We start from the raw sequence: 18133 nt of genomic DNA on the forward strand, positions 1-18133 counted from the left end.
AGGCACAGGCAGAGTGGACGGGGGAGCGTCCGCAGTCGACTCGCCGCAGTGAAGACACCGCGGTGAGTAGGTCTAAGTACATCAACTTCAGCTATGGTGTTCACTGTGCTGAAGTTGAGTAACTTAGATCGATCCCCACCCCACCCCTCCAGTGTAGACCAGGCCTCAGTCTCATTAACCCATTCAAGGCTGGTATGGCGTGAACACCCCATCACATGAGGAACTACCTGGGATAAGATATAGGTCTTGTTAAGGCCTGTCAAATTGCACCAGGTGCTGGTCCAGAGCTCTAAGGATGGTGGGTCTGATGTCTTTGTGCCTTGAAAAATATGTTCCAAACAAAGATAAGAAACTGCTAAGAACTGTATGTAAGTCTTGGGTAATGCATGAATACTTCTGTGTGTTGTAAACAACTTGGGTGTTGTTGTAGGCGTGTTGGTCCCAGGATTTTAGAGAGACAAGGTGGAGGAGGCAACCGGACCAACTTCTGCTGGTAAAAGAGATGCTTTCAGAAGATGAGGAGCACTGTGGCGCTCGAAAGCTTGTCTCTCTCACCAACAGAAGTTGGTCCAATAAAAGATATCACCTCCCCCACCTCCTCCCCATAATGGCCTGGAGACTCTGCTTCCCGGATCAGATTAGTAAAGTATTAACCCTTTCCCCTCCGTGTTGTGCTGCTTTGTCTTTGACTAATAAAACTGATTGAGTCTTGTTTATTTGATGTCTCATCAATACATTCCATCAAACACGAACATTGCGCATGTGCACACAGGCATCTGTCAGACCTCTTCCCATGTATGCACAGGGGCTTGCACCAACTAAGGGTGAACAAACCTATGAGTATGCGCAATTTGGCACATGCACACATTCAGGGTGTGCCCATTTACCCCCTCAGGTAGCACTGGATATTTTGGTAAGAATTAGGTATCTTGGACCCAATTCATTCATACAGCTGAGCTGTGCAGGGTGGCCAGCTTTAAACTACCTTTACATTCCCCTGATCCCAAATGCGACTCTAATTTACACACAGCTGCCCATAATCTCAAGGGACTGTTCTGGGGAAGGTAAAAGGTGGCCCCAGCCTTTTCTCTTTCTCCCCAAAACACACCATCTGCTGGGAACTGAGATGGGACTGGTGCAGGGCTGGATCTGACAGTTTTGCGGCTGCTGCTATATGGTCAGCGTGGCTCAGAATAGCTGGGATTCTGATTTCTCACCATTGTATTTTGTAGCAACGTCGCACAAATTTCCAAAATGAAAATCAAACCATCTCTGCAAAGAGGCAGAATTAAAATGGCTGCTCTGTCTCTGAATTGCCACCGCACGCCAAGCAGGTCCCGTTGTTGACTAATTGACCTGTAATAGTTCTGTCACAGAGCCAAGCAGGCTTCCCACACACAAGTTACACAGCCTGATTCACCTCTCACTTTCACGGGAATAAATCAGGAGTGATGTGCATGAAGGCAGAGCAGTTACACTGGGGTCAAACCAGCAGGCCTTCTCCCCAGAAGGTGACCCTGGGGGGTCATACACCGATCTACACCTGCTGAGGGTCTGGCAATGCGAAAATCAGTAGAACTAAGCCCATAGTAGCCAGGCTGGATTAACTGAATGATGTAACATTAGGCCTAGGCACTAGATCTCATTCAGGCTCATGTCTAAAATGTGTTGGAAGTTTATAGCCTTGACTATTTTCTGAGTTAGGAGCAGATATAAACAGGTTAGAAAGATGGTGTTTTCTTTCACGCGTTAAAAACTGTTCTGTGTGCTGCCACTTAAAAAGCTCAAATTATCAGCCAAAAGATTTTCTCAGGCCGATGCCAGGCCAAAAAGAGAGTGACATGCAAAACTGTGGCCTTACAGGGCAAATGTACCAGGCCCTTGAACTGTGACATCACTAGCCAAGCGAGGAAGACTGGTGTCGCGGTTAGCACAAGAACCTTGTGAATTGTGGATTCAGTGCCCTGCCGTGTCCTAGACGTCCTGTGTGACCTCATCCACACCCTCCTGCATGTCACTTAGAGGCAGATGCTCAAAGACATGTGGGTGCCTAACCCCCATTGACTCATAGACTATCAGAGTTGGAAGGGACCTCAGGAGGTCATCTAGTCCAACTCCCTGCTCAAAGCAGGCACAATCCCAATTTTTTTTTGCCCCGATCCCTAAATGGCCCCCTCAAGGATTGAACTCACAACTCTGGGTTTAGCAGGCCAATGCTCAAACCACTGAGTTATCCCTCCCCCCGAAATCCATTGATTTCAACACTTGTGGGTTTGGGGAAACTACACATTTTTATCAAATGGCTTTTCAAAGAAAGCTGATCATGGGAAAGTACAGATTTTCCCCCTGAAATTTCCTGTAAATAAAAAACCAAAACATGTGGTGTCAAGCCAGATCTCTGATCATCCCTGAAAGAAGGGTGAGGTTGCATTTGGCTTTGAAAATGATGGCTTGGGCCCATCTAATTCTTTAAGCATTACTTTTCAAGTCTCCACTGACTTGTGGTACCACAGCATCTGGGTGTCCAACTTGAGCTGAGGTGCAGACGTGCACCAGCTCCTGGTGAGGGCAAAGGGAGTGTCAGGTGCTCAGTGACTTTTAAAAACAGGTTCTAGGTGTTTCAAGTAGGGCACCCAAACTAGGTGGCCCCCTTGTGAAATGCCAGCCTTCTGGTTTTGTGTCCCATCCAGCCGTCACATAGTTCTTTTGGTAGCATTATTTCACTGGGGTTTGTTTCTGTAGCTGTCTTTCAGCAGCGCCACTAAATCATTCCTGGATGAGCCAGCAGCATCAAAGGGCACAAGTGACTGTGGGATAAGAGTTTGTTCCCAACTGCAGTGTGCTTGTTAGTCTTCACATAAGCCGTGGCTATAAATCTACATAAGTCTTCAAGACACCGTCATGTTGAACCCTTATGTTTGCACTTGGCAGCAAAGTCAATTTTGAGCCCTTTGGCTTGCGTATTTAATTATTCTTTAAATATGGAAAAAAAGCCATCCCAGGGAATATGTGCCAAGCAAATGGGAGGCTGATGACATAAGATTCCTTTTTACCTTCCAGCTCTTGCTTTGCTCCCTGTGTTGTCAGAAATCCCCAGGAGACACAGGCAGAGCACCTGGAGGAGGGCTAGAGGGCTCATCAATTCTACAGCACCTCCTGCAACCACAGGAAACAGCTTGTGATGGGACCCACGCCTGCTCCGTGCCTGGAGCCAAGGTAAGGGGCTGGATCTGGGCAGCAGGGCCTGACTCATTATTTCTTTGGTGATGAAGAACAGACTGCACCTGGGGCTACTCCCAAGGTGAGAATACAAGTTCATATCAAAACTGCTCTGCCCATTGGTGGCTTTCTAGGGTACTTTGCTGATCCCTGTTACCCTCATGTCTGAGCACCTCACAATCTTCAACATAGTTACCCTCACAAGACCCCTGAGATGTACAGCTGGGCTATTCTCTCTATTTTACAACTGGGGGAATGAAGGTCACACAGGGAGCAGATAGTAGAGCAGACATGAACCCATGTCTCCCTAGCTGAGTATGCCACATTCCCAGTACTAGCCAGAGGTGGACCTGGATGTCCAGTTTCTCCCCTCACTTGCCCTGGCATAAATCAAGAGACTTCCCACCAGGACCAGAATAATCTTGGGCTCATTCACTTCGATTGCTTTAGTCCTTGCTGAAGGTGCCCTCCTGCCTGCAGGACTTTGCTCCCTAGCCATTTTGCAACAAATAGGGAGTGAATCCATCCTCCTCCTCTGCTCCTGCTGAGAAGAAAAGCCCCTCCCCCCCCACTATGGGGATGGAGCGAGTGGCTGCATCTGCCACAGCATGTCGGTGACACGGATTAGCACATAGTTTTGCTGAGGTAGCACCTGTGGGCACAGATCAGGAGAGCTTAGCACTGACAGGCTCTCCAGCATGACATGGAAGCACCCCTCACCGCCAGCTCTACGCCAGTTATGAAAAGTATCGCCCTGTTTTCCGACAGGCTAGAGGAACAAATTCACACCCACTTTATGTACCAGGATTGCACATGCAAATGGAATCATAGAACCACAGCAATGAAGGGCAGGAAGGTGCGGCAAGAAGTCATCAAGTCCAGCCCCCTGCACTGTGGCAGAACCAAAAAAACCTAGACCAGCCCTGACAGGTGTTTGTCCAACCTGTCCTTAAAAGCTTCTAATGATGGGGCTTCCACGACCTCCCTTGGAAGCCTGTTCCAGAGCTTAACTACCATTAGAGTAGGAAAGTTTTTCCTAATATCTAACCTGAATTGCCCTTGCTGCAGATTAAGCCCATTTCTGCATGTCCAACCTTCAGTGGACATGGAGAAACATTGATCACCATCCTCTTTAGACAGCCCTTAGCATATTTGAAGACTGTTGTCAGTTCCCCTTCAGTCTTCTTTTCTCAAGATGAAACATATCCGGGCCGGGGGCGGGGGGGCAGTTAACGTTTCCTCACAGGTCAGGTTTTTCAAAACCTTTTATCATTTTTTTGTTGCTCTTCTCTGGACTCTCTCCAGTTCGTACACATTGTGTCTAAATTGTGGTGCCCAGAACTGGATACAGAACTCCAGCTGGGGCATAACCAGTGCCAAGCAGAGTGGGCCAGTTACCTCCTGTGTCTTGCATACAACACTCCTGTTAATACACCCCACAATCATATTAGCCTTTTTTGCAGCTACATCACACTGTTGACTCTCATTCAGTTTGTGAGCCACTATAATCCCTGGATCCTTTTCAGCAGTATCACCACCTAGCCAGTTAGTCCCCAGTTTGTAGCTGTGCATTTGATTTTTTTTCCTTCTTAAGTGTTGTACTTTGCACTTGTCTTTATTGAATTTCATCGTGTTGAATTCAGACTAAGTCTCCAAGGTCATTTTTTAATTTTAAACCTGGCCTCCAAGGTGCTTGCAACCCCTCCCAACTTGGTGTCAGCTGCCACTTTTGTACGCTCGACTCCATTAGCCAAGTCATTAATGGAAAATATTAGCCATGATGTGAGTGTGTACAAATTTGCCAAGTTTTGGGTACGTGGTTACTGTGACTGTGCACCTAAAATGTCTGACAAGCCAGCCCTTTCAGTATAGATTGTGCTCATGGATACACATTCACATGCCTTTGTTATGGCCTGCTAATCCCTGGTCCTGAAGCCCTGGCCTCTTCCACAAACTGCTTCTTTCCAGCCTGCCTGAGACTTCATTTCATGTCTGGGGTTACAGATGTGTTTCCCATTCCTTTGCTTCTGGGTTCCAGCATTTAGAGCTAGCTCCAGGCCTACTGAAGTCAGTGGACTAGTGCCCATTTGGCTTTGGATCAGTCCCTTACTAAGTGTCTTGCTGGGCCATCCTCAGAAGCCCTCTGCATCTGAAACTAAGGTGGAGAAGCACAAGTCACCTTCATTGCACCATGTGCTGACAAAGGGCCAGATTGCAACTGCTGGGCCACGACCCATGCTAGGGGTGGCATGGAGAGCTAGAGCTGGCTGCTAGGGCCAGTCCCTCCCAGGGTTCGCCACTGCACCAGGGGAGCATAACCATTGTTATCCCTCTTTAAAAGATGCAGCATGTAGCCCCCTGCCCCCATGTCTGACCAGCTGTGTTGGCCAGGTAGAAGGGGGTAGACCTATGGCCCTAATGCTGGCCTTTGGGGTGGTAATGCGCAAGAAGCCGACAGGCAGCAGCCTGCTCCTTCAGCACAGGGCTAGCAATCATGGCTGGCCCACAGGAGGGTCCTGTGTCCTTCACCTGGCATGCCCCTCAGGTCCTTATTGTGTCTCCCAAGGGGCTTGTTGAACTGTAGCTGCTGATGCCCTATGTTACAATGCAATGGGCTGTAAGGAATGTGGGACCCCAGAGCCACTGTCCCAGGTGAACCCCTCCCCCACTGTCCCAGAAGAACCTGTGTGTGCCATTAGCAGCTGTGCCCAGTGTAAGGACTTGAGATCATAGAATCATAGAAGATTAGGATTGTGTCATAAATATAGAGGGAAGAGTAACCACCTTTCTGTATACAGTGCTATAAATCCCTCCTGGCCAGAGGCAAAACCCTTGCACCTGTAAATGGTTAAGAAGCTAAGGTAACCTCGCTGGCACCTGACCCAAAATGGCCAATGAGGGGACAAGATTCTTTCAAATCTGGAGGGGGGGGGAAGGGTTTGGTCTGTCTGTGTGATGCTTTTGCCGGGAACAGATCAGGAATGCAGCCTCACAACTCCTGTTAATTTAGTAAGTAATCTAGCTAGAAATGCGTTAGATTTCCTTTTGTTCAATGGCTGGTAAAATAAGCTGTGCTGGATGGAATGTATATTCCTGTTTTTGTGTCTTTTTGTAACTTAAGGTTTTGCCTAGAGGGATTCTTTATGTTTTGAATCTGATTACCCTGTAAGGTATTTACCATCCTTATCTTACAGAGGTGATTCTTTTACCTTTTCTTTAATTAAAATTCTTCTTTTAAGAACCTGATTGATTTTTCATTGCTCTTAAGTTCCAAGGGTTTGGGTCTGTATTCACCTGTACAAATTGGTGAGGATTCTTCTCAAGCCCTCCCCAGGAAAGGGGGTGCAGGGCTTGGGGGGATATTTTGGGGGAAGATGTCTCCAAGTGGGCTCTTTCTGTGTTCTTTGTTTAAACGCTTGGTGGTGGCAGCATATGGCTCAAGACCAAGGCAAAGTTTGTACCTTGGGGAAGTTTTTAACCTAAGCTGGTAAGAATAACCTTAGGGGCTCTTTCATGCAGGTCCCCACATCTGTACCCTGGAGTTAAGAGTGGGGAAGGAACCTTGACAGATTGGAAGAGACATCAGGATGTCATCTAGTCCAACCTCCTGCTCAAAGCAGGACCAACCCCAACTAAATCATCCCAGCCAGGGCTTTGTCAAGCTGGGCCTTAAAAACCTCTAAGGATGAAGATTCCACCACCTCCCTAGATAACCCATTCCCATGCTTCACCACCCTCCTAGTGAAATAGTTTTTCCTAATATCCAATGGAGACCTTCCCCACTGCAACTTGAAACCATTGCTCCTTGTTCGGTCATCTGCCACCACTGAGAACAGTCGAGCTCCATCCTCTTTGGAACCCCCCTTCAGGTAGTTGAAGGCTGCTATCAAATCCCCCCTCAGTCGTCTCTTCTGCAGACTAAATAAGCCCAATTCCCTCAGCCTCTCCTCGTAAGTCATGTGCCCCAGCCCCCTAATCATTTTCATTAATCATGAAAGTTGATGGCTGTGTCTCTGATTGTCGGTCACTTTTCTGAGGCAAAACTGCCACTGGGAGGGACAGATACCAGGGACCCCCCAGTCACTGTGTCTGAGGGTGCTTTGAGCCTAGCATCCAGCATCAGTAGCAGTACCAAGACATGCTTTGCCCTGCTACAGCTGCTTCCACAGGAGAGGTTCAGAGCACACTGCAGCCATGGCTGCTGAAGCTGCCCAATGCCCTGTGAGGTGGGGAACGCAGCCGCAGCCCTCTTCGACCCCTGTACGAAATCACAGTGCAGGAAGGTCAACTGATTTTTCTCCCTAAAGGTCACATGGCAAATCTGTGGCAGAGCCCAGCCTAGACCCAGAAACCCTCAATCCCCAGCCCTATGTAGCTAATGCTCTACACACTCTTAAGAAACTGGTAGGAGGCAGTGGCTGTCCAGATCCTACTCAGGAGACATCTACACAGCCAGTGTTTTCAGCTCAGGAGGACGTACTCACTCTATCTTCACTCGCTAGCAAGGTGATGAGCAGCTATGCCCCGAGTGTGTACTGAGTGTCTCAGATGGGCTTGTACTTAGTTGTCTGCTGCTCCCGCCCCGCTCCCATCCCCCACCCCCAACCGCTGCCCCTGAGGCTACACTGCTAGGTTTAGCATGCTCACTCAAGCAAAGCTAGGGCATGTACATCGAGGTCAAATGTAGACGTGCTCCCTGGTTACACCCCATGCAGTCCCTTGAGTTCAAGGAATAGGTACTTGGAGAGATTTACCCCCGGGGGGAGGGGGGGCAGAATTTGGTTCAAAGGCTTTCAGAGGCTGATGTTGAAACAGACTGCTGGGGAGGAGGCAATCCTGACCCCGTTTGCACTCCTTCTTTGGGAGTCACTCAGGTCCGGAACCTCAAACCGTCAGGCCCCTATCTTTGAGGTGCTACGCCTCAGTCATGGACAACAGGGGACGCTTTTGGCTTCATTCTCTGGGGCTGGACTGTGCCTTTGACATCCAGCCTTGCCTGCGGGACGGAGGCAGAGCTCCAGGAAGGCCAGTGCTGCAGTGAGACACAATCGTTACCTGTGCTGTCCAGTGTGTGGGAGGGGTGTACGCTGCACCAGCCATGGGCTTGTGTGGGGCAAGGTGGTAGTTCCCTCACCACAGGCTAGTGCATGGCTCTGCTGACACCCATCCCTGAGCCCCGAGTGCTGCACGGCACCTCTGCCAGGCATTTGCATGGGGTACACAAGCTCTTTATATGCCACCCCCTCCCCCCCCCGCATGCACCAAGGCCAGCCACAGGGTGTTCAGGCCTCATGCTCTCTCTGGTGTGCACCCATTTCGTTGTCCCCACAGCACTGTGACAATGGGGTTGAGACAAAGCCAGTGTAGCCAGATGCCTTTGTACTGATTTCAGAGCCGTATTTCAGCCCTGTGGCAATCATTTTCATTGACACCTCATGACTGAAGCTAATCAACTGTAAACACAATCCAGGAGGAGAAAAATCCACCAGTATTATTATGGTCTGTTACAAAGTGCTGCAAGGTGTTAAGACCATTGTGTAGCTTCCTATAAACAATTGCCATAGGCTGCTTGTCAGCCTGCAAACAAGTTTGGGGTTGACTTTTCACACTGACACCTTCCCACTGGCCCCTTCAGCAGTGGCAGAAGGTCAGCTGTCTTTAAAAAAATAAATAACCATTTGAAATGAAAGGTCAAGATTTTCAAAAGTGGCTTCTGATTTTTGCATTCCTCCGTTTTTAATGTGTCCATCCTAAGATACCCTGGGCCTGATTTCCAATAGTGCACCTGAAGCTCTGTGTCTCAGCCACTCTGAGACTCCTGCCCCAACAGGTGTCAGTTTGGCCACACAAAAATGGAAGCCCCCCCATATTACTGCCCACATTTGAAAAACTGGAGGCATGTTTCTAAGCCTTACAGTTGCAAAGGAAACCTTCCAAATGTGTCCTGATGCAGCGCTGTCTCACTTGGTCTGCAAACACAGAATGCAACAGTAGCTCTGAGAAAAGTGTGGACTGACCTCCCCCGCCATTCACCTCAATGAGGTGTTGACTCTGAGGCATAATGGTGGAAGTTGAAATGTCTCTTTCAGCTAGTTCAATACTGAGAATTTTAGCGCCAACATCCAGCTACTCTGAGATGTAAGTGGAGTTTAGGCCTGTGGATGGAGCTTCAGGCTGTGGGTGGAGTTTGAGATTGTGTAACACCACTCCTTCCACCCCCAATCTGATCACTGATTTAAGATTAATGCTGGAAACATTAATTATTTCTTATTTTATTTATAATATAAAAAATATTCAAGTGTTAAACAGTCAAGAGTTCAGACAATCCAGAGCAAATGTTTACAATCATCTTATGACTAATTAGCAGAGTTTCCATCTGACCCCATTGTGGGTGAGGAATAGAGGGTTTAGTTACTTTATTGCTAAAAGTTAAATGAAATACACTGTCAATTGTTATATTATCTTCTCAGTCACAGCTTCACCATGCATCCAATCTACAGTATCTGAAATGCAAAGGACATGCAGAAGTGAAAATATAAAAAGAAATAAGTCAGGCTACAATGTAAACAGGGTTGCTGCAGTGAACTGAAAGGAGGGGCACTTTCACATGTGAATGGTCTGCTGCTTGGACACACAGCACTGTCTCTTTGAGCCACGGGTCCAGGGTCCAGGGCTGCCCGAAATGTGACGTCCATCTTTGACAATACGTTCTTATGTAACACTGGCACATTATGATAATAACTTTCTTTACAATATACGGCACATAGATACAGAAGAATCCACTGAATGGCTTTCCTGATACATTGCCCGCCTGTTTCATTGGCCAGGGGCAGGGTCCTGGGATGCATTGCAGTGACTTTAAATGGGGATTAATTGCATACGGAGCACGCACAACACTATCTGTAGGTAATTCACATCAATTAGCAGGGCTATACTGGTGGTCGTGCTGTCACTAACTTCTCCATGTCCTTTGCTCTACTCTTCCGCACTATTATGGCCAATATGTAACTCTGTCTGAGCTTGACATTGTGTCTTGCAATACTGTAAAGCCATCTTTTAAAATAATTGACCAGTCAAGAGTGCTTATCTGTAACTGCTGCAATGGGCTGTTTCCCTTCCAATCAGGGTCTGCACCAATGAAGTGGATTCAACCATCTATAAAGACATAATATTTTACCACATTCATGTAAACGTTTTATTCATTTGACTACAACTTCACAAAACTGTGCCAAAATGAGTCAGTTTTACTTGGACCCCACAAGTAACACAGTCAACAAATATATTGTAAGAGTTGTTGCTACTGTATGCTTTTTTTTCCTCTTCCTACCTGTGTTGCAAAAAAAACCATTATTTCTGCATTCTGGTACGTAATTTCCCCCCCCCCGAAATATGCAAAACTACAACTAGTTGAGTGGGCAAGACGGATTCCCCTTAGGAGGTATTTATGAGAACATACATATACATGTCATTTGTGTATGTTCTAACAATGTTTTAAAGAACAAGATCACAAACATCCAGAGATGAGGCAAAGTGGAGGGTGTTGTTTTTTTCAAATGGGAAAGTGCCCTTAACATGGTAAGTTGTCTTGAACTAAAACCTATGATCTTAAGAATGCGACTGAAACGTAATCCTCATCATGGACTCTGGCATTAGCATACAGCAAAAAAAGGCACGACGATATTTTTTTTTCTATTTTTAAGTTGTCAAAAATTGGCCCGTCTTTTTTTATTAGTATTTATTTATTTTGTTTTGTTTGTGTGTTTTTTTTCTCGGAAGCTATAAGTCAAGATGTCACATATAAATAGAGATTCCCTATAAAAAAGTCTTTGCTGTTAGCTATTATAAGACAACTTTGCTAAAATGAAAATAAAACATTTGATTTGTTATATTTTTTCCTCTTTTATATAAAATAAAAATATCTTTCCTCCTTTTCGATACAGGTGTGTTTGTGGGTGCGTGAGTTTGTGTGGCTTCTAAAGAGGAGCCGAGTCCTGTTTGGGTCTCATGTGTGTCGATCTGCTTTGCCCGCTCTCCACCTGTGCGCTTTGTCTCTCGAAGGAATAGTAAGTCCTGCTGTCTCCCGGCCGATACAGCGGCGGTGAATCTGTGTTCATTGCCTCAGTGTTTTGAATGCTTAAGAATGGGGTGCTCTCCGCCATGAGCTCCTCATCAGACTCACTATATGAAGCACTGCTTCCTGAGAAGGAGTCTCTGACTGTCCGGGCTCTGTGTGAGACCTGCCCGTTGAGTTTTGATCTTTTCCACCGCCTGTTGTTGCTAGCTGTTTTCTTTGGTTGTTCTACTGCTGGGATGTACTCTTGTGTCGTTTCATACTCATCATCCTCCGTGATGCGGAAGGGGCTCGAAGGCAGACTCCCCATGCTCTCATTCAAGTAGTTCTTCCTTTGGTAGTAACTGTCGTATCTCTGCATATCCTGAAAGGGCACCTGATAGCGTCGCAGTAAAGGCTGCTGCTCTTCCACTCGAAAGCTAATGGGTGCCGCAGGCGGAAGGGACACCGCATGGGCGGCATTGGGGGAGGTGATCTCAAAGGTAGGTACCTGTGCAGCAAGTGAGTAATGGAAGTCGACAGGAGACAGACGTGCTGGTGTTGTCAGAGCAGACACATATCTGAAAAGAGAAACAACTGATTGACAAGAGCTTTCCAGATATTATTCTTCCCATTTGAATACCTGACCCTGGGGTCCAAACTACCAGGGCCAAATAGCTAACACAACCACACCCTTGCATAGTAACTGACGCACCCGCGCCCCTCACCTGGTAACTGACGCACCCGCGCCCCTCACCTGGTAACTGACGCACCCGCGCCCCTCACCTGGTAACTCACGCACCCGCGCCCCTCACCTGGTAACTGACGCACCCGCGCCCTCATGCTGTAAATTTCACCTAGAAGAACTAAGTCCCAAGGGGTTTTACAGACCCTATTTCCAAAAGTGATTGCCCTATTACATACAAGCCCTCCATTTGGATACCTGAAGTCGCCCACTAGCCCAATGGGCATGTGAGTGCATATTTGTTCAGAATGGGGGTTTACACCTTCCTCTGTACTACCTAATGCTGGCCACTGTTGCTCACAGGACATTGGACTCATTGTACTGTTGGTCCCACCTGGTATGGTGAGCCCTATGGTCTTATGCCAGCATCTTGTGCAGCAGCTTAAGGTACCCACATGTGAAAACTGGATGCTCTGAGCATCTATACTGGGGTGAAGCTAACACAGGGGTTATGACATCCACCAATGAAATCTAGCCACCTCCGAGGTAAGATGCACCATCCATCTCTTAATGCCAGCCACACTGCAAAACAGTTTAGGAAGCAAAGGAAAACATCCAGTTGAAGCAACATTGAGAATGTAGATAGGTAAATGTAATTACCAAAGCTGAAATTTGCCCATGACACTGGAGCTCAAAACCCTTCTCTTGCAAAAAGTGCCATGGGAACTTTACGACCAGAAACAATTAGAATGTTACTGTTAAGGCTCCTCCAAAAGATGTCACCCCCAGTAAAACTGCACTTTCTAGCCCCATGCCGAAGCGCTGGACCACCCAAGAGCCAAAGCGAAGAGTGCCTCTGTTACTAACGCAATGTCCAGCAGCACCTGAGTGTTTCAACGGAGGTGTGAGGGAAAGGGCTTTGAGCCAAATGCAAAGGCAGCCATGGGCTCCATGGCACTTCAGTAATTAGGGAAGGATGCTGTAGCTGCCAGGAAGTCTTTGCATCAATGTAACTTCTCTAGGTGCTCTCAGTCTGGAATTGGCTCTTTGGTTAGTAGGGTAGAGCCTAAGGTCCCAATGCTGCAAGATGCTGAGGGCTTCTCAACTCATTAATTTCAATGGGCGGTACTTAGCACCTTGGAGAATCAAGCCCAACGTTTGTTAACATTCTGGGTGCATTGCAAGGTCCTCAGAACACTGGCTTGAGGAGCTGGCTGGGAGAGGATGAGGTGGTGGGAGGGGACTATTCTTTCATCTCACTCCAAGCAGCGGCTGATTTGAGGGGTTATATTAGATTTTGTGCTTGGCCTTTGAGCTATATGGAAAAGGCCATTCTATATATAGAACAGAAAAGTGGTAAGTAAATGGCCCTAGTATGACTTGACATTTGGGTGACACAGAGCTGGTGCATAAATGGCCCAGGATGAATGTACATTTGGGCAACACAGAGTTGGTACATAAATGGCCCAGGATGACTGTACATTCGGGTGACACAGAGCTGAGTTTTGGTCCCCCCACTACAGAAGGGATGTGAACAAACTGGAGAGAGTCCAGCATAGGGCAACAAAAATGATTAGGGGGCTGGGGCACATGACTTACGAGGAGAGGCTGAGGGAACTGGGGTTATTTAGTTTGCAGAAGAGAAGAGTGAGGGGATTTGATAGCAGCCTTCAACTATCTGAAGGGGGGTTCCAAAGAGGTTGGAGCTTGGCTGTTCTCAGTGGTGGCAGATGACAGAACAAGAAGCAATGGTCTCAAGTTGCAGTGCAGGAGGTCTCGGTTGGATATTAGGAAACACTATTTCACTAGGAGAGTGGTACTGGAATGGGTTACCTAGGGAGGTGGTAGAATCTCCATCCTTAGAGGTTTTTAAGGCCTGGCTTGACAAAAGTCAGCAAAAGTTGGCGGGGATGATTTAGTTGATGTTGGCCCTGCTTTGAGCAGGGGAACGGACTAGATGACTCCTGAGATCTCTTTGAACCCTGATATTCTATGATTCTATGGTACGTAAATGGTCCAGGATGTCTGTATATTTGGGTGACTCAGAACAGGGAAGTGTGTGTTTGCTTGTTTATAGCACAACTCAAAGACAGTAAGTTCTCCTGAGGTGCATGGGTTTGTAGCTTTTTGACTCTCACCCAGCTCATTTACATGATATGCACAAAAGAGGTGAATGCTGGATCTGACTCCTGCAGCCCTTTCACCAGTGTGACACCATGGAGCTCACTGGAGGTATAGTGGAGCAGGGGGGTGGGAACATAAGCCGATCATCACATAGAGGAGGGACATCAGCTCACAGAGTAACAAATTGGTACAGAGGAGATGGGACCCCACCAGGAGCCTTTCTCTCCTCCCTGGGTTTTTCCTGTACTCCTGCTCTTAGATGAGAAAGCCCTAGACGGCTGGGTTGGAAAAGATCCCTAGAGACATACGATGCCAATGTCTAGCATTTCACCCCATGTATTTGCCTCATTCAGCAGTTACATGCATTGCCTGATCACCCTCCTGGACGAGTGCACAAGGAGGAGAGGAAAGGGCAGCGTGCCTCCCTCCCAACACCTGTGCCCTTGCCCAGGGACCATCACAATCCTTATCCCTGGACTATGCCAGTCTAGTGCTGCCAGAAGACTCAGCCTCTCTGGCACACCCAGTGTCAGCAACTACAGAGGGCCCTCTCCAGCCACGCTGATGTCGCCCTGTTTCAAAGGGTGCAGAGCCGCCCACTCCCTGTGCTCCAGGAGCCAATGCCTTAGAGAGCTCCCACCAGGACAGGTCGCCTCTGCTATGCTCCCTATACAGCCACAACCCCCTTATCATCACACGATCCACTTTGGGGCCTTCTCCATCGAAACTGATGGGCTTTGGGTCAGGCCCTTAGTTCCAGACCTGTCCTCTGGCTCTCCCACTTCCTCTGCGCCAGGGCAGTCTCTTTCCTGCTTTACCGATACATATGTTTTGTGCAACGTTACTGGTATCTGCCCTTCCACCAGCACCATCCCAGGCTCTCGTCCTCTGTGAAACCCTCGAGTGCCTTTCTCTGCCCTCCCTCTAGCTCTGCAATGGCTTTTCTCTAACACAGGGTCCCAAAGTGCCCACAATATCCTCAGCACACTCACCATGGCTGTATAAAGCACCCTTATTACCTCTTTTGGCTTAGGAGAGAGCCCTCTATTTATAGACAAGCACTCAGGATTTCATTTGCTCTGTTAGCAAGAGCATTCAAGCATGAACTCATCTTCAATAACCTCCACTCTAACCTGCGGGGCTCTCTGACCCCACAGATGCTTTCTAAGCAGCAGCCTCCTGTTTCTATCTGGGCTGATTAAGGGATCTCCCTTGGTGCCTCACCTTGCATTTAGCTATCCTAAATCTCATCTAATTTAGAGCTGCCTGGCTCTTCCAGCCTGCCACATCGCTAGTGCTGCTTGGAGAGCTCCTCTGCTGCTTATTAGCCCTCCAAGCTTGGGGTTGGCTGCACAGATGATGGCCAGTCTCTGTTGGGATGGGGCTGGGGAGGGTGAAAGGTGATGCCCTCCTCACCTAGAAACTGGGGACCACCTCGCTCCCTGCAAGTGCCCACGTGGGTGCTACTTGCCCGCAAGTTGGCAGGATGGAGGGGCATGGTCCTATCCCCCTCCATGCCCACCACCACACCGGTTAGCTGAACACAAAGGGGATTGCACACTGCACTCCCCTATAGGTTGGTGAAGCTGCTGCTCTGGTGTGTGCTCCCAAAAAGTCCCCTGGGAGAAACAGGGGCTGAGTCACGCTGAGCCCCTGCTGCAGGGCTGCCCCTGTGCACTGCACCTCTGCTTCCTACAGACAGAATCTAGCCCTGACTTAGGGGGATGCCCCTGATCATTCCACAGGGATTACAGGGAATGTTTAGTAGCACAGACCTGAAGCCTGGCTCCTGTTGATACTTCCCCTGTTCTGAGGGTGCCCTATTTGCTTGCACTCCCTACGGCCTGCCAGCCAGTTTTTGCCCTCACGCTAGTATTCCTCTCTACATTCTGGGGGGTAGGAGGCTGTAATAACAGCTTTAGAGAAATCAAGGTAAATGACAGCTGCTGGGCTGCCTTGGGCCACAGCATTGGTAGTTCTACTAGGGGGCTCTGATCACCTGGACAATCTGTGCCATGGTAGCTGGCGCTAGCAGACCTGGCAAAATAACCAATTTTTCAGGTCAGTGGCCAGCCCGAAAAATGGGGGGTGTGTGTGCGGTGGCGGCGGCGGGGGGGAGGATCAGCAAACTGAAAAAGTGAAAAATAAAAATTCCAGCTCTGGGTCAAATGAAAGGTTTTGTTTGGTTAATGAGGGATTTTTTAGCTTTTTTAAGTTCTTTCTTGAATCAAATTGAAGTAAAATTCACAAAGAAAGTTGAAACATTTCGATTTTTTCAGAATTTTTTTTGTTTGATTGAAACAATTCCATGAATTTGAAAACATTTTTGGTCAACCTGAATCTGCATTTTTCAGTGAAAAAGGAATGTTGTCTGAAAATTTTCTCCCAGCTGTAGTTGTTAGGTTCTGTTTTCCCGGCGGTTTCATTTCGATACTGAACCTCCTCGACTTCGCTAGGATCGGCAACAGAACACCCAGCTGTGCGGTCACCGGCTTTGCTTCACATTTGCCCTTTGTCCAATTCTAATAGGTTGTGCAGTTTCCTCTGTGGGATGAGAACCTGTGAGGACATCAGGGAAGGCTCTCTCCAAGCATTCCATTTCCTTCCCCAGCTCCTTAACGACACTTAGCAGAAGAGATCAAGATCCTCTGCTTTCAGGGTCTGAGGGAAAGCGGAAGTCAGAAGCCAGGCAGGTAGGGAGGTGTGGTAAAACACAGAAAGCCAGTGGAAGGAGGGTGGTGGAGCTAAGGTGGTAGGTAGAGAGATAAGTCCATCCCAAGGAGTTTATTTCCAGTCGGGGAGACAGTTGGTGCACGTCGGCAGATGGAAAGGAGTCACAGTGGGAGTGGCTAGAGATAAAGAGCAGCGGAGGAGGACAAGAAATGGGAAGCAATGGGTTGGAGGGTTTGGAGGCAGAGTCACAGTCAGGCTTGGGAAGACCAGAGTGGTGGGAAGAAGGAAAGGGTGGAATTAGAGGTTGAAGGGTCAGAGGCAGGGAAGAGTTCTTATGGGTGGTTGGGAAATATTGGCAAGCTGCTGGGCAGAGAGCGGGCAGAGGAGGGTGAGGTGTCAGGAGGGAGCAGGAGGAGGAAAAGAGATGCTATGCTTTGGAAGCACTAGAAAGAACTGACATGGAGGAGCTCAGTGCAGGCCTGGGACATTGCCCAAGGGCACTCAGCAGCCTGGATGCAGTCACAGAAGCAGCAGATGCAGAGGGATGGGATTAAAGGGCAGGCAGAGCAGCAAGAAAGGGAGACACGGGAATCAAGAGAGGAACTGTGAGAAATGAAAGGTTGATGGAATCAACTGAGAGGAGAGAAGTCGGGTGTGTGTGTGTGGAAGGGATGAGGAGGCTGAGAGCAGCAACGAGGTCAGCCTAGAGATCGTGAAAGGAGCGATGGGGCCATAGGGAGGGAGACGTGCTGAAATACAGCAGGTGGGGATCATGGAGAGAGCTCCGAGACGGAGATCAGAGCTTCAGGAAAGAAGCAAGAGGCAATGGAATCGGGTCAGTTACCTCTGTAAAGGTGCAGACTCCTGGGATGAGTGGAGGGGATGGAGGAGAAAGAAAGAAAGAGATCCACGCACTGAATCCAGACAAAGCCTTAGAACAATGACTCAGATTCCCTCAGTCCTATAACCATCCCAACACTCTTCTGGATTGGGTTTTCCTCCTCCCTTACCAGAGCTCCTCTACTTCCCTTCCCTTTATTCTTTTCCTAGATACATTTGTAGAAACCATATTTCCACTGACTCCTTCCCTCTCTCACACCATCCACCCACACCCTCTCCTCCTTATCCAGGAATGTGGTAAATTCTTCCTCACATGGGATCTCTAGATCAAGTTCTATCTTCTCTGCTTCAGCCACTGGTTTCTGGGCTTGAAGCAGGAATGAAATCTCTGACCTGTGCTATACAGAAGCTCAGACTAGATCAGGGATGGCCAACCGGAGCCTGAGAAGGAGACAGAATTTACCAATGTACATTGCCCAAGAGCCACAGTAATATGTCAGCAGCCCCCACATCATCTCCCGACCCCCCCACTCCCAGCGCCT

At 48.2% G+C, this 18133-nt stretch overlaps 1 protein-coding gene across 5 annotated transcripts in view; it reads right to left on the reverse strand.

Moving 5' to 3' along the window:
* Positions 1-9475: 9475 nt before the first annotated feature.
* Positions 9476-18133, reverse strand: part of NRG2 (neuregulin 2) — a 313668-nt gene continuing 305010 nt past the window's right edge. For all 5 annotated transcript variants that reach the window (XM_075131394.1, XM_048861434.2, XM_075131393.1 and 2 more), the window contains one exon: positions 9476-11850. In XM_075131394.1, coding sequence (XP_074987495.1) covers positions 11193-11850 — 658 coding nt within the window. In that variant the 3' untranslated portion in view covers positions 9476-11192. The remainder of the gene's footprint in view (positions 11851-18133) is intronic.

Source organism: Caretta caretta, chromosome 8 (assembly GCF_965140235.1).
Source record: "Caretta caretta isolate rCarCar2 chromosome 8, rCarCar1.hap1, whole genome shotgun sequence".
In the NCBI taxonomy this organism is placed as follows: Eukaryota; Metazoa; Chordata; order Testudines; family Cheloniidae; genus Caretta; species Caretta caretta.